Consider the following 14091-nt stretch of genomic DNA (forward strand, 5'->3'; position numbering starts at 1 on the left):
AGGCTGGATGTGGCATGGAGGAAAATATATTCGCCCAAGGCACTTATTGCTTACGATGTATTAGAAGTGAGGTGAGGTGAGGTGAAATTGGGTTTAACGTCGCGTCCAAGATTATTGCACTTATATAGCGACGTACATGCACGTGTATGTGTGTGTGTGGCTGCTTGTACTAGTCCGGACTGATGCCGATTTATAGTGCTAGCTCACTGAGATACCATGCCGCAGTTTAACATGAATACCCCACTCAGACACAGTATACTGACTCCGAGCCTTGTTTTAGCCCCTTAATGCCGAGCGCCAGACAGGGTAACAACAAGTACAATCTTTTAACGTCTTTTTGTATGACGCGGCCCGGGATCGAACCCTGGACCTTCCGCTCTCCGGGCGGACGCTCTACCACAAGACCACGGAGGCGGTCACGATGTATTAGATATGTTGTCACATGGTGACATGCATATATTGTACCATAGGGGCGGTGGGGTAGTTTCAGGTTGGTCTTCTGCAATCCATTCTAGTCGACTAATGGGGTCGGGTGGTCAGGCTGATTTGGTTGCTGCATGTCATCGTGTCCCAATTACGTAGATCGATGCTCATGATGTCAATCACTGGATTTTCTGGTCCAGGCTCGATTGTGTACAGACCGCTGAGTTCGGCGTTAAGCAACAAACGAACAGACAGACAAACACAGTTATTCTGACGGTAGTAAACAGATTATACAGTAAACCTAGCAAACAGATTATACAGTAAACTTAGTAAACAGATTATACAGTAAACTTCGTAAACAGATTATACAGTAAACTTCGTAAACAGATTATACAGTAAACTTAGTAAACAGATTATACAGTAAACTTCGTAAACAGATTATACAGTAAACTTAGTAAACAGATTATACAGTAAACTTAGTAAACAGATTATACAGTAAACTTCGTAAACAGATTATACAGTAAACTTAGTAAACAGATTATACAGTAAACTTAGTAAACAGATTATACAGTAAACTTCGTAAATATCATATGAAGTAAACGAAGTTCTAAATTTTCTGTCGTACTGGAGAAAGACGGAAAACAGTGCCGCGATGTCAGTAGAGGTACTGGTGGCCCAGTCGTTCAAGGAGCCGCAATTCGTTGTGCAGAGTTGTGTCCCGTTGGCACAGACGTATGGTCTCCCCGATTATCTTTGTCAGCACCATACCCGAACACGTTTAATAATCGAGTCTGGACCAGACAATCCAGTGGTTGATATCATGAGCATCAATCCACGCAATTGGGATCGATGACATGCATCAACCAAGTATGCTTCATTAGTTAACATTGAAGGTGTATTACTGAAGCAGCCATATTAACGCTGTTTTGAAAAGTATATATTTATATATCACAATGTCCCAGATGAGCGTGTGATCTGACGGATTAACGTGAGTGCGGGTTCTGCCAGCAGAGTGGGACATGCTTACCCTTTCCGCCGGTGTCATCACTAATTTTCAGTTGTCCTTTCATCGAATTATCGCCCCTATTTTGCCCTTTATGCCAAACAGAATCTATTTCGGCATCGTTTATTCTCTTATATTGACGTTTTATATTTTACACTGTCAACGCATACATGTTGAATTATTTCATCATATTTTAAGTGATGATGGGTCAAGATGCAATCAATTATCTGTCATATCCATCTACTACATCAATAACCCTTCTATAGTAAATTAAACTTCTTTCATTATGACTATGCTTGTCGTAAAAGGCGACTTACGGGATCGGGTGGTCAGGCTCGCTGACTTGGTTGATGCATGTCATCGATCAAATTGCGTGGATCGATGCTCATGATGCCAATCACTGGATTGTCTGGTCCAGACTCGATTATTTACAGACCGCCGTCATATTGCTTGAATATTGCTGAGTGCGACAAACCAACCAACCAACATATCACACATCCCTATCACATATTAAACCATTTGTCCATGGTTTGATGCGCATATTTTAAGCCATCTTCCCGAGGCAAGAGAGTTAACTGACATTAAAAGTCCAGTTTCCATTCTTGCTGAACTAGGCTGGAATTACTGGGCTCGATCGTAGCGCCACCAGTGGCTATTACCAGTTATGTCCCTTCTATGCCTCTCCTATGGACCAATCAGATTCAACCTCTCGAATCACTTGCGTTTGCTTCACACAAAATGGTGGCGCCCGGTCAGGACGATCTGATCGATAATCAAAATCTATATTGTGATAAAACGGGTCTTACATCGCGAAATGCATCAAATCTCATGATCACCGTGATTAAAAACATGAAAAGATTTGGAAAATATCTGCTGACAACGAGTTGGCGGTGCTCATGCTTTGTAAATCCTGAAATCGACCGAAATCTGCACGACAGCTTACGAACCGGATTTCGATTTCGGTGCGCTATTTTGATTGGACTAAGCATAGACGCGTTAGTCCAGCCAAAATGTAACTCCATAATACCAGCCTAGTTCGGCAAGGGTGGAAACTGGACTTTTACAGTCAGTTAACTCCCTTGCCTCGGGAAAATGATTTTAAGCAGCTCAGATGGTCTTATATCGCCTCAGGCCGCAAAGATTTCTTCTTGTTGCCAAGGGGCTGTTCTGAACCCTTGGGCTATTCTGAACACTTTGACACGTGAACTCTACTGGAAGATATTACATTGTAATATAAACATCTTACATGTATACTCTGTACACATCTTGCTCACCTTGGATATTCATTTGTTATTAATAACATCATCTTACATTTATACTCCGTACATATCTGGCTCACATGGGATATTCATTTGTTATTAATAATAACATCATCTTACATGTATACTCCGTACATATCTGGCTCACATGGGATATTCATTTGTTATTTATTATAACATCATCTTACATGTATACTCCGTATACATCTTGCTCACATTGGATATTCATTTGTTATTAATAACATCATCTTACATATATACTCCGTACACACCTTGCTCACATTGGATATTCATTTGTTATTAATAACATCATCTTACATATATACTCCGTACACATCTTGCTCACACTGGATATTCATTTGTTATTAATAACATCATCTTACATATATACTCCGTACACATCTTGCTCACACTGGATATTCATTTGTTATTAATAACATCATCTTACATATATACTCCGTACACACCTTGCTCACACTGGATATTAATTTGTTATTAATAACATCATCTTACATATATACTCCGTACACATCTTGCTCACACTGGATATTCATTTGTTATTAATGACATCATCTTACATATATACTCCGTACACACCTTGCTCACACTGGATATTCATTTGTTATTAATAACATCATCTTACATATATACTCCGTACACACCTTGCTCACATTGGATATTCATTTGTTATTAATAACATCATCTTACATATATACTCCGTATACACCTTGCTCACATTGGATATTCATTTGTTATTAATAACATCATCTTACATATATACTCCGTACACATCTTGCTCACACTGGATATTCATTTGTTATTAATAACATCATCTTACATAGATACTCCGTACACATCTTGCTCACATTGGATATTCATTTGTTATCAATAACATCATTTTACATATATACTCCGTACACACCTTGCTCACATTGGATATTCATTTGTTATTAAAAACATCATCTTACATATATACTCCGTACACATCTTGCTCACATTGGATATTCATTTGTTATTAATAACATCATCTTACATATATACTCCGTACACACCTTGCTCACATTGGATATTCATTTGTTATTAATAACATCATCTTACATATATACTCCGTACACACCTTGCTCACATTGGATATTCATTTGTTATTAATAACATCATCTTACATATATACTCCTACACACCTTGCTCACATTGGATATTCATTTGTTATTAATAACATCATCTTACATATATACTCCGTACACACCTTGCTCACATTGGATATTCATTTGTTATTAATAACATCATCTTACATATATACTCCTACACACCTTGCTCACATTGGATATTCATTTGTTATTAATAACATCATCTTACATATATACTCCGTACACATCTTGCTCACATTGGATATTCATTTATTATTAATAACATCATCTTACATGTATACTCCGTACGCATCCTGTTCAAATTAAATATTTAATATTATTATCATGGACATTTTTAATTTTTTATTGTGGTCGTTATGACTTTTTTTGTTGTGGTCGTTATGACTATGGAATTGTGGCCATTTTGACCATTTTGTGGCCGTTTTGACTTTTGAGTCTTGAGGCCGTTTTGACCACAACCAATAGTTGCCAACATGCTGCCCGCATCTCTTCTTGATTGGGAAGTGACTACCAGACACTTATAAACCACAAATAATTTCAATAAGTCGATTAAAGACCAACATATTTTAGTTGGGGACATGGGACATGGGTGATTCAGACATCTAAGGCACCGCATATCGCTGTGAAGAGTTACGTCCCTTCTGCGTGCCAGAATCCTTGTTTCGTGGTTTCGAATCCGAGATCCGTTAAATTATAACTTTTGCACCATACCCGTTTCACCTAAGCGGTAAACGTTTAAATAAAAGTGACAAAACCCTTTCTATAATCTTCAGAGCCCATTGCATAATTCCGACTATATCATGCATCTCTTTCGGCTTTCCTCCTTCATTAAGCACTAGTACTGAAATACTGTTCAAAGCTACGTTAAACCAAACCCACTCACTCACTCACCATTTTGTAGTTTCTGTAGAACGACCCAGCTCCAGTCCTTCTTCAAATTACTACACATGAGCTACATATATGAAACTAAATCCGGTGGCGTAAATTTGGAAAAACCCCAATGCAATTGTTTTCGTCAATACTCGAAATGCATCTTACCGAGGCAAGGGAGTAACTTGGCCTTAAAAGTCCAGTTTCCATCCTTGCCGAACTAGGCGTCATTTATGGAGTTACATTTTGGCTGGACTAACGAGTCTATGCATAGTCCAATCAAAATCGCGTGACGAAATTGACATTGGGTTAGTAAACAACATGGCGACTGCCGTGCAGATTTCGGTCGACTGCAGAATTAGCAGCGCATGTATGCCGTCAACAGGGCGTGTAGAGATATTTTCCAAATCTTTCCATGTTTTTAACGAGGGTGCTCAAGGGAAAACCCGTTTTATAACAATAAAAGTCTTGATTTTCTACCAGATCGTCTTAACCGGGCGGCGATATTTTGTTTGAAGCAAATTCAAGTCATAAGTCATATGTAATCTGATTGGTCAATAGTGGGGACATAGAAGGGAGATAACTCGTAATTGCTCTTGGTGTCGCTACGATCGAGCCTAGAAATTCCAGCCTAGTTTTTCCACCCTTACCTGGATGCTCGAAATGAAGCATGGACTTGTCTTGGTAAACGTCTGAAAACTACAACCTACTACAAATATCCTTCACATTGGCGTGGACGTGGTCAAGGACGTGTCAGAATCAACTCAAGCTGGAAAGGCCATTATTCCAATTTAAAGATTCTTATAGAAGACAAATAATATATGCAGTTACCATTTTCTTGTGCCTGTAAAATATTTCAACAAATTTCACCAATATTATTATATGCATGTGGAAAATGTGGGGAATAAAATATCAAGAAAATATTGAAAAACTTCACGCAGTCTAGTTAAATGTATTTCTGGGAGTTGGTACGAGTGCTGCTGCTGGCAAGACAGGACGCTATTGTATGCATGTCTCTTCTCAGATGACAGTGGTTAAATATGTCCCTGCAGCCTACGTCAAGTGATTTTTGGGAGTTGGAAAGTTTGCTGCTAAAAAGCTTCCCTTGGCGAGGCAGGAAGTACTTGTCTGCATTTATCTATTCAGTTGACAGTTGTTAGAAATTTGATTATCTCATTAAGGATGAATGATGAGATGTCCAGATCAATGTTATACCATGCTGATGAAATTGGGAGAATAAATAGGGTTCTATTCTCACATGTATGGATTGCACAAGACATCGGTGATGATAAACAATTGTTATATACATTAAGACAACGATTTATAGATATGTACATCCAGACCTGATACAATTACAAATTCTATTTTTTTTTATCTTATTACAGAGCAGTTAAAGTATTTCCCTTTGATTTTGTTTTATGTTGTTTTGCGCACTCGGCAATATTCCAGCTTTTTGACGGCGGTCTGTAAATAATTGAGACTGGACCAGACAATCCAGTGATTGACATCATGACCATCGATCCACGCAATTGGGACACGATGACATACATCAACCAAGTCAGCGAGGCTGACCACCCGATCCCGTCAGTTGCCTCTTTCGATGAGCAAAGTCACATTTTACTGCAAGCATGGGTTGCTGTAGACCTATTCTACCCGGGATCTCCACGGGTCTTTCTCCATTTGAACCAGAATCTTACATCAGTAGCCTGGAGGATCGAACCCTTCAGAGTTGTCTGTAACATTACAAAACTTTAACGTGAATAAACCAAGGAAATTCAAAAATATAGATAACTCGGATACTCTGTGTACACAATGTAATCTAGCTTCTGTTGAAGACGAGTATCCTATTGTTCATATAACCTACGTACTCTAGATTTAGAATAAGGTATTTACCTCATTATAGCTTTGCCATTATTCGTCCAAAAATAAATTTGCTAAACACGAGAAATGTACATCTCCTTAAATTTGTTGCTCTGTTTACAAACATGTTTTACAATTCCCAACTCTCACGTGACCACTTACTTTGTCACGTAAAACTGTACTATATGTCATCTGGCCATACAGCTGAACTGAATAAACCACTACTACTACTACTACTACTACTACTACTACTACTACTACTACTGCTGCTGCTACTTCTACTACTACATAACTTTCGCTTCAATCACAGCAATGGCAATTGTGAGGCACGGGTACTCTCGCAGTAACTGCTTCTATAATCGATGCTAAGGGCAAGGCCATACAATAACATTAGTGATGCATAACAATCTAAATCTAAGTGTATTCTTGTTCTATTATATTGTGCTTGGTCAAAAAACATATTGAATAAATCCTTCACGGATTGATGTAAATACACTGCGTCCAACTGATGTGAAAACGGATATTACAAAAAGTACTTAAAGACCAACAGCGGTTCATAGTTTTGGAGCCTGGACACATCTCGTCAGCGCGAACGACAAACGAAGGTTTTTTGGAACCTATTGTAACCCGCTACTGACAATGATTGGGAAAGAACTATTTTTCTCATGAATATTAGCATGCGTTGTGATCAAATCAACTGTTGCAGGTTGAGGTATATAAGAGGTTGCAAATAAGTCGTGTAACACCTTGAGATTTTCGAGATGAGAGTCATCAATTTGATGTTCTTGAAGTCACATGTCGAGGGGCAGGGGGCTCCCTCAAATGTTGAGTGTTATTAATCACTCATGATTCGACGCTGCCAAGGATGCTCCAGATGGCATTACAGCAAATGACTCTGGCAATGTGCATTCACTGAAAGTCATTTTCTTCGGATAATATAGAGTCGTTGAAAGAGACACGTCATTGTTGTGAACAATAGCTTGTTAGTCCCTTTAGAAAATGCTGGTCAATAGCATCGCAGTGAATACACCCAACTGTTTAGCCCTGTATTTCAAACAGCCTATCTATAATTAGTACATAATTATCACCAACATACAGTTTCAATGGTCGTCGTCTCTTGTTACAGTCTCCATATCAGGCGGCAGTGTCTTCCTTGGTGCTGCTATTGGCAGTTTTCATCAACACGCTGAGGTGAATCTACATTACATGACCAACATACAGTTTCATTGGCCGTCGTCTCTTGTTACCGTCTCTAAATTAGGCGGCAGTGTCTTCCTTGGTGCTGATATAGGCAGTTTCATCAACACGCTGAGGTGGATCTACATTACATGACCAACATACAGTTTCATTGGCCGTCGTCTCTTGTTACAGTCTCTAAATTAGGCGGCAGTGTCTTCCTTGGAGCTGATATTGGCAGTTTTCATCAACACGCTGAGGTGAATCTACATTACAGCCCTGATCAGCCCCGATCCAGCTGACAGAGAAGAACACTCATCTAAAGCGGGATCATTGGGTATACACTTCGTACAACTAAGGGCAACACTTGCTGGAAATCGGTGTTCAATGTGTCGGACACAGAGACCGTTTTAAAGAGTACATTTTATCGTTATTGTTTATTGTCAAAGAGAGTTTCATATCTTTTTGGAGGAAGCGATCCAATTAAAAGAAGACGACGATGGCAGACCCGGATGTAAACTCTACAAACCACGTGATTGGAAGTTCAGAAGACACAACGGTCTTGGGTTGGACGTACCTCGTTGTTGGTATTCTGGTGATCTCGGCAAACAGCGTCGTTGTATTCGTCGTGGTGAGGACCCGTGAACTTCATATGCCGACGCTGTGGGTGATAGCCTTCATGGGTGTTTGTGACTTCTTCATGGGTTGTCTCGTATTAGTGTTTTACATGCCGTCTGCGTTTTCCCGCCGCTTCGTCTACTCCGATGTCATGAAGAATGTGTCCTTCTGTATACACATGTTTCTGTTGGGGCAGACGACATTTAACATCGCCTTGGCTGAGTTAGATCGGTACATAGCAATTGAATGGCCATTGAAGTACATGAATATTGTAACAACCAAAAGGTTCATGGCAGCTGTTGTGTTGACGGTTATCTTGGGCGTGTGTCGTATCGGACTGATCACATCGACCGGTATCGACACAGAATACGATCCACATTTGGCCATGTCTCTTCCCGCTTTTACCAACAGTATATCTGGAATAGGGAGCCGAATGGCTGGCGTCTTGGTGCTGCCTTTGAGCACATTTGGAGTTATTGTATTTTGTTTCTTAAAGATCGTTAGCAACGTCAATCTTCGTCGAAGACTTAAAATCTCTCTGATGGCACTTTTGCCCGCTTGTGTGTTCTGTGTATCTTATGTGCCAGTGTTTGTGTGCATTATTCAGCTGATTATTGGCGTGAAGGAGGAAGATATCAGTGGCTGGCTGAAATTTGGTGTTGTTGCCATATTTTCCAACAGTTTATGGAATGTGCTAATTTACACTGTTTCCTACCGGCCTTTTCGCGAAGCTCTGACCTCTATCTTCTGCCACTCCTACTACCGATGGAATCGCCGGATGGACGTATTGAGGACATATGGAACCCGGGAGGCGTCATCACAGAACATATCTACTTGTACTGAGTAATGTGTTTCTTCCTACGGGCTACCACTTCAAGGTAGTAGATGCACTTTAACATGGAGCTGGTTCCCTGGTGTCCCTGCGTCTTCAGCGTATATTTGGATATGGAGATACGGAGTTCAGTTAACATGGCCGTGCGATCCCAGGAAGAATACACGTGCTTGGTTGTCTGATTTACACTACCTCAAAGTCAGACATTTTGCGAAACTTTTACCTGTGTTCTCTGTATTTCTAGTCGACGTAATGGATCGGGTGGTGACGCTCGTGAGGTTGATGACGTCAACAGAAACCGATGGCGTGGGTAGTTGCTCAAAATATCAACCTCAGGAGTGCCTGGTCCAGACTCGATTATTTACAGGCCTCGGTCATATAGCTTGAATATTGTGCAACAAACAAACACACACATTACTTGGGAGGACCACGGCCGTACAGTTAATAGTGTGGAAGGACACTCAAGCTCTGTTGGGTCAAAATATAAGTTAAGTAGAGAAAAAACGTTTAAGAACTGTACCTCCTTTGTTACAGATTTTCTTGGCTTCTTTGGATTCTCATAGATGAGCGAATTCCTTATTACAACTGAAGCGACGGTGTAGATTCTGACATCACTGTCAAGCAAGTTGTTTGACTTGCCCCTGTCACTATGTGTATCTTTGTCAAAGAAAAAACAAACAATGTTACGCAAAATGATGTTTGGATATATTCATACTTAAAACTTACTCCGCCGTGATATAGCAGGAATATTGCTGGGTGGGCCGTTAAACAACAGTGAGTGAGTGAGTTTGATTTTACGCCGCTTTTAGCAATATTGCAGCAATATCACGGCGGGGAACACCAGAAATGGGCTTCACACATTGTACCCATGTCGGGAATCGAACCCGGGTCTTCGGCGTGACGAGCAAACGCTTTAACCACTAGGCTACCCGACCGCCGCCGTTAAACAACAAACCAACCAACTTAAAACTTAGGGCATATACTGATTTTGTTGGAACCTGCTTGCTAGTTTGACTCCTGGAAGTTTCTAGGGCTTCGGTCCTAACCACACTGAAACATATGTTCCGTATGGTGTCTCCACAGGCAAGCGACATGTTTGAAACACGCCTCTGTTCAGCCAGCAGCGAATGGGTAACCGGTAGGATGAGATCGTATTGTGACTGTTCACCCAGCGTCTTATACGCAACTTGGGTTGTATGCTTCCGAGCACACTGACAAACTGGTCAGGGTATTAACGATGTAGCGCTTTGAACATACACTACTGTGTGGGATGTAGCCTGTATGGATGATAACGAATACACGCCCGATGCATGTGAATCGGAATTTCTGCTCGGATCGGATTTTCAAAATCAAAACACTTGAATTTATCTAAGTAGCTTGGGTATAACGATAATCTAAAATTGTACATATCTCACTCCAATGAGTTTCATCAGAGTGAGTGAGTGGGTGAGTTTGGTTTTACGCCGTTTTTAGCAATATTCCAGCAACATCACGGCGGGGGACACCAGAAATTGGCTTCACACATTGTACCCATGTCGGGAATCGAACCCGGGTCTTCGGCGTGACGAGCGAACGCTTTAACCACTAGGCTACCCGACCGCCCCCTGTTTCATCAGTCAGAACATGCAAGCCTTATGAACCGACAATTTGATGTTTCTATAATATCTTGCAACAATTTATTTTTTCGAACCTTCATATCTTCCTTACATCCAAAACATTTTGTCTGAATGATTGCATAGGACGGTTGTTTTAGTGCACTTCGCTAAGTCTATCATAACTGTACCATTTGCCTTGGACAAATTTACTTAAGTTGAAGAAGTGGCCACCATTTAGGCAAGAAATTACCAAAAGTAGCTGAAAAAGAAATAACATGTTTTGTTATAAATGGTATAATTTGGAGATAGACATACTGTGTTTTCAATGTAAAGGTACGTAACCTGCATCTTCCTGAGGCAAGGGAATTTATTAACTGTAAAAGTCCAGTTTCCACCCTTTGCCAAACTAGGCTAGAATTTCTGGGCTCGATCGTTGCGCCGACTGTGACTATTACGAGTTGTGTCCCATCTATGTCTCTCCTATTGACCAATCAGATTCCACCTGTTATACCACTTGCATTTGTTTCAAAGAAAAGGCGGTGCCAAGTCAAGTCGTTCTGATCGATAATCAAGATTTTTATTGTAATAAAATGGGTCTTACTTCGCCAAGTGCATCAAATCACGTGAGCACCTGCAATTAAAAACATGAAAAAGCTTTGGAAAATATATGTTTACAGTACAATTGCCTTACAAATCCTGTAATCAACACACAGTTTACAAAACGGATGTTGATTTCGTTAAGCGATATTGATTGGACTGTGCGTGGTTAATTATACAGGTAACCTAGCTTTACACTGAAAACACAGTATGTTTATCTCCATTCTACCATGCATGATATAAAACACGAAGTCTTTTGTGTGAGCAAATATGAAGCGGCATGTGTTGAGTCCAGTGTTTTGAGCGGGTTGTCGATCTGAATTACGGAATCACCGACAACAGCCGGAAAACAAAATATGGCGCTGTAAATGTTCAAGCAGTTTGTTTACACTGTAATACTTCACTCAACACAATGCAGGCATTGAAAGCATATAATTTTTGTTGTTCCAAAACGATATGTCATGTGTCGAGTGAAATATCATGTTTCTCTCATCGAGTGACGGGGGAAGGAGATAATTTCACGAGTGGCATCTTTTCCCCCGTCACGAGGTGAAAGAAAAATAATATTACCCTCGACACATGACGTATCTTATTTATTTTTTGTGTCGTTGTCTTCCGGAAAATTATATTATTTTACTACAAATATAAAACCTTGAAGAGTACATTCTCCCTACCTGACGTTCTCCAGCCCTTGTGGGGGCACGGGTGGCCCAGTCGTCTAAGGCGCCGCGATTCGCTGTGCAGAGTTGCGTCCCTTGGACACGCCAGAAACCTATGATTGTGGGTTCGAATCCCGGTTCGCCCCGATTATGTTTCTAGGTTTGTCAGCACCATACCCGTGCACTTGGGTTTCACCGAAGTTGTAAACGTCTTAGACCTGCATCACTTTCCTCTTTCCTCCCACATTAAGCTGACACGCCGTGATATAACTGGAATACTTTTAAAAGCGGCGATAAACCCAACTCACTCACTGACTCAGTCTTGGAAGCGAAAGAATACGCGCTGGCAGAATGAACCGTCTCGATTCACGAGTTGAATGAGAAATTTACAATTTAAAATGAAACATTTTCAAGAGAATAACAAACGGAAGAAACGATATTAACTCCATAAATTACCACCTGTCATTATTTTTTGCCTTGTCAATGTGGAACTAACGTAAAAAGGAACTTACGATAAAGGGAGACAACTGCGGGGAGGAAGCTCATGTATGACAATAGTTACGTCAAAGTGTTATGTTCACTGCAAAATAAAAATATCACTTTCCTCAACTTCAGAAAACTCAGTCTTTCACACTGAAGTATATAACAAATTCTCTTAGTAGATATATATTGTGTTTTCTGCATGAAACGTATTGCCACACATCCTTTACATAGTGTAGTAACCACAACTTTGCATTTTGTAGCCGGTAATTGTAGATATAATTATTTAAATATGCCTACCGACAAAGACTGAAAAAAAATAAAAATCTTTAAATATTAGCTTCCGCGGTAATACGGCGGTGAAACCAGCTGTTTCAATCAGAGGGGTGTTATTGTGATTTAATAGCCTCTGATTGACCAATCAGTATCGAGTAATGCCTAATTTCACGGTAGAATTTATTTTTAAAATTATTATAACTGTAAAAATATGACAATGATATGTATGCCTATATAGCTTACATAATACCGATGTAGTGATACACTATTTATATATCTTGGACGCGACGTTAAACCCCATTTCACCTCACCTCACACTATTTATATTCCTGATGTGGTATACCTTTGGTGTTTGTATTTTTGTGGTTAAGACAATCATAATACTATTTGTGTGCCTTGAAACCTTGTTTAATAGAGCAATGATTAAAACGTTCTCGGTGTTAAACTTTCTATCTGTTATATATATAGGCTATAGCTGTGACAAAAGAGGAGATTGAATTTACCTACCACTGTACAACTGGCGCAAGACAAAGTACCTCAATCACTTTCTTCAAGCCATCTAATTCGATGTGGGGCGGTCGGGTAGCCTAGTGGTTAAAGCGTTCGTTCGTCACGCCGAAGATCCGGGTTCGATTCCCGACATGGGTACAATGTGTGAAGCCCATTTCTGGTGTCCCCCGCCGTGATATGGCTGGAATATTGCTAAAAGCGGCGTAAAACCAAACTCACTCACTCACTCTAATTCGATGTAATTTACTTTTTCCCGAACACCTGGTATCATCACTGATTGGTAGTGACTCGTAAACACATGCTGGTGATACAGTCGGAATCGTACAATCGACTACTGATTGTGGAAAGAGTTATTGTCACATAATGTTTGTTTGTTTGTTGTTTTACGCCGCACTCAGCAATATTCCAGTTATATGACGGCGGTCTGTAAATAATCGAGTCTGGACCAGATAACCCAGTGATTGACAACATTAGCATCGATCCAAGCAATTGAGTGAGTGAGTGAGTTGGGTTTAGCGCCGCTTTTAACATTATTCCAGTTATATCAGGCCGCCCCCGTGGTCTTGTGGTAGAGCGTCCGCCCGGAGAGCGGAAGGTCCGGGGCTCGATCCCCGTCCGCGTCATACCAAAAGACGTTAAAAGATGGTACTTGTTACCCTGTCTGGCGCTCGGCATTAAGGGGCTAAAACAAGGACTGGTCGGCTCGGAGTCAGTATACTGTGTCTGAGTGGGGTATTCATGTTAAACTGCGGCATGGTATCTCAGTGAGCTAGCACTATAAATCG

At 40.4% G+C, this 14091-nt stretch overlaps 1 protein-coding gene across 1 annotated transcript; it reads left to right on the plus strand.

Annotated features, from left to right (window-relative positions):
* Nucleotides 1-8238: 8238 nt before the first annotated feature.
* LOC124148674 (trace amine-associated receptor 1-like) lies at nucleotides 8239-9204 on the plus strand. Its single transcript, XM_046519906.2, has one exon. It carries the CDS (start codon nucleotides 8239-8241, stop codon nucleotides 9202-9204), a length of 966 nt encoding a protein of 321 aa, XP_046375862.2.
* The last annotated feature ends 4887 nt before the right edge of the window (nucleotides 9205-14091 follow it).

This window comes from Haliotis rufescens, unplaced genomic scaffold (genome assembly GCF_023055435.1).
Source record: "Haliotis rufescens isolate VD_foot unplaced genomic scaffold, xgHalRufe1.0.p SCAF_46, whole genome shotgun sequence".
Lineage (NCBI taxonomy): Eukaryota > Metazoa > Mollusca > Gastropoda > Lepetellida > Haliotidae > Haliotis > Haliotis rufescens.

Excerpts from the sequence above, each read along its gene's own strand:
- LOC124148674 (XM_046519906.2), top strand. The coding sequence starts at position 8,239 with ATGGCAGACCCGGATGTAAACTCTACAAACCACGTGATTGGAAGTTCA.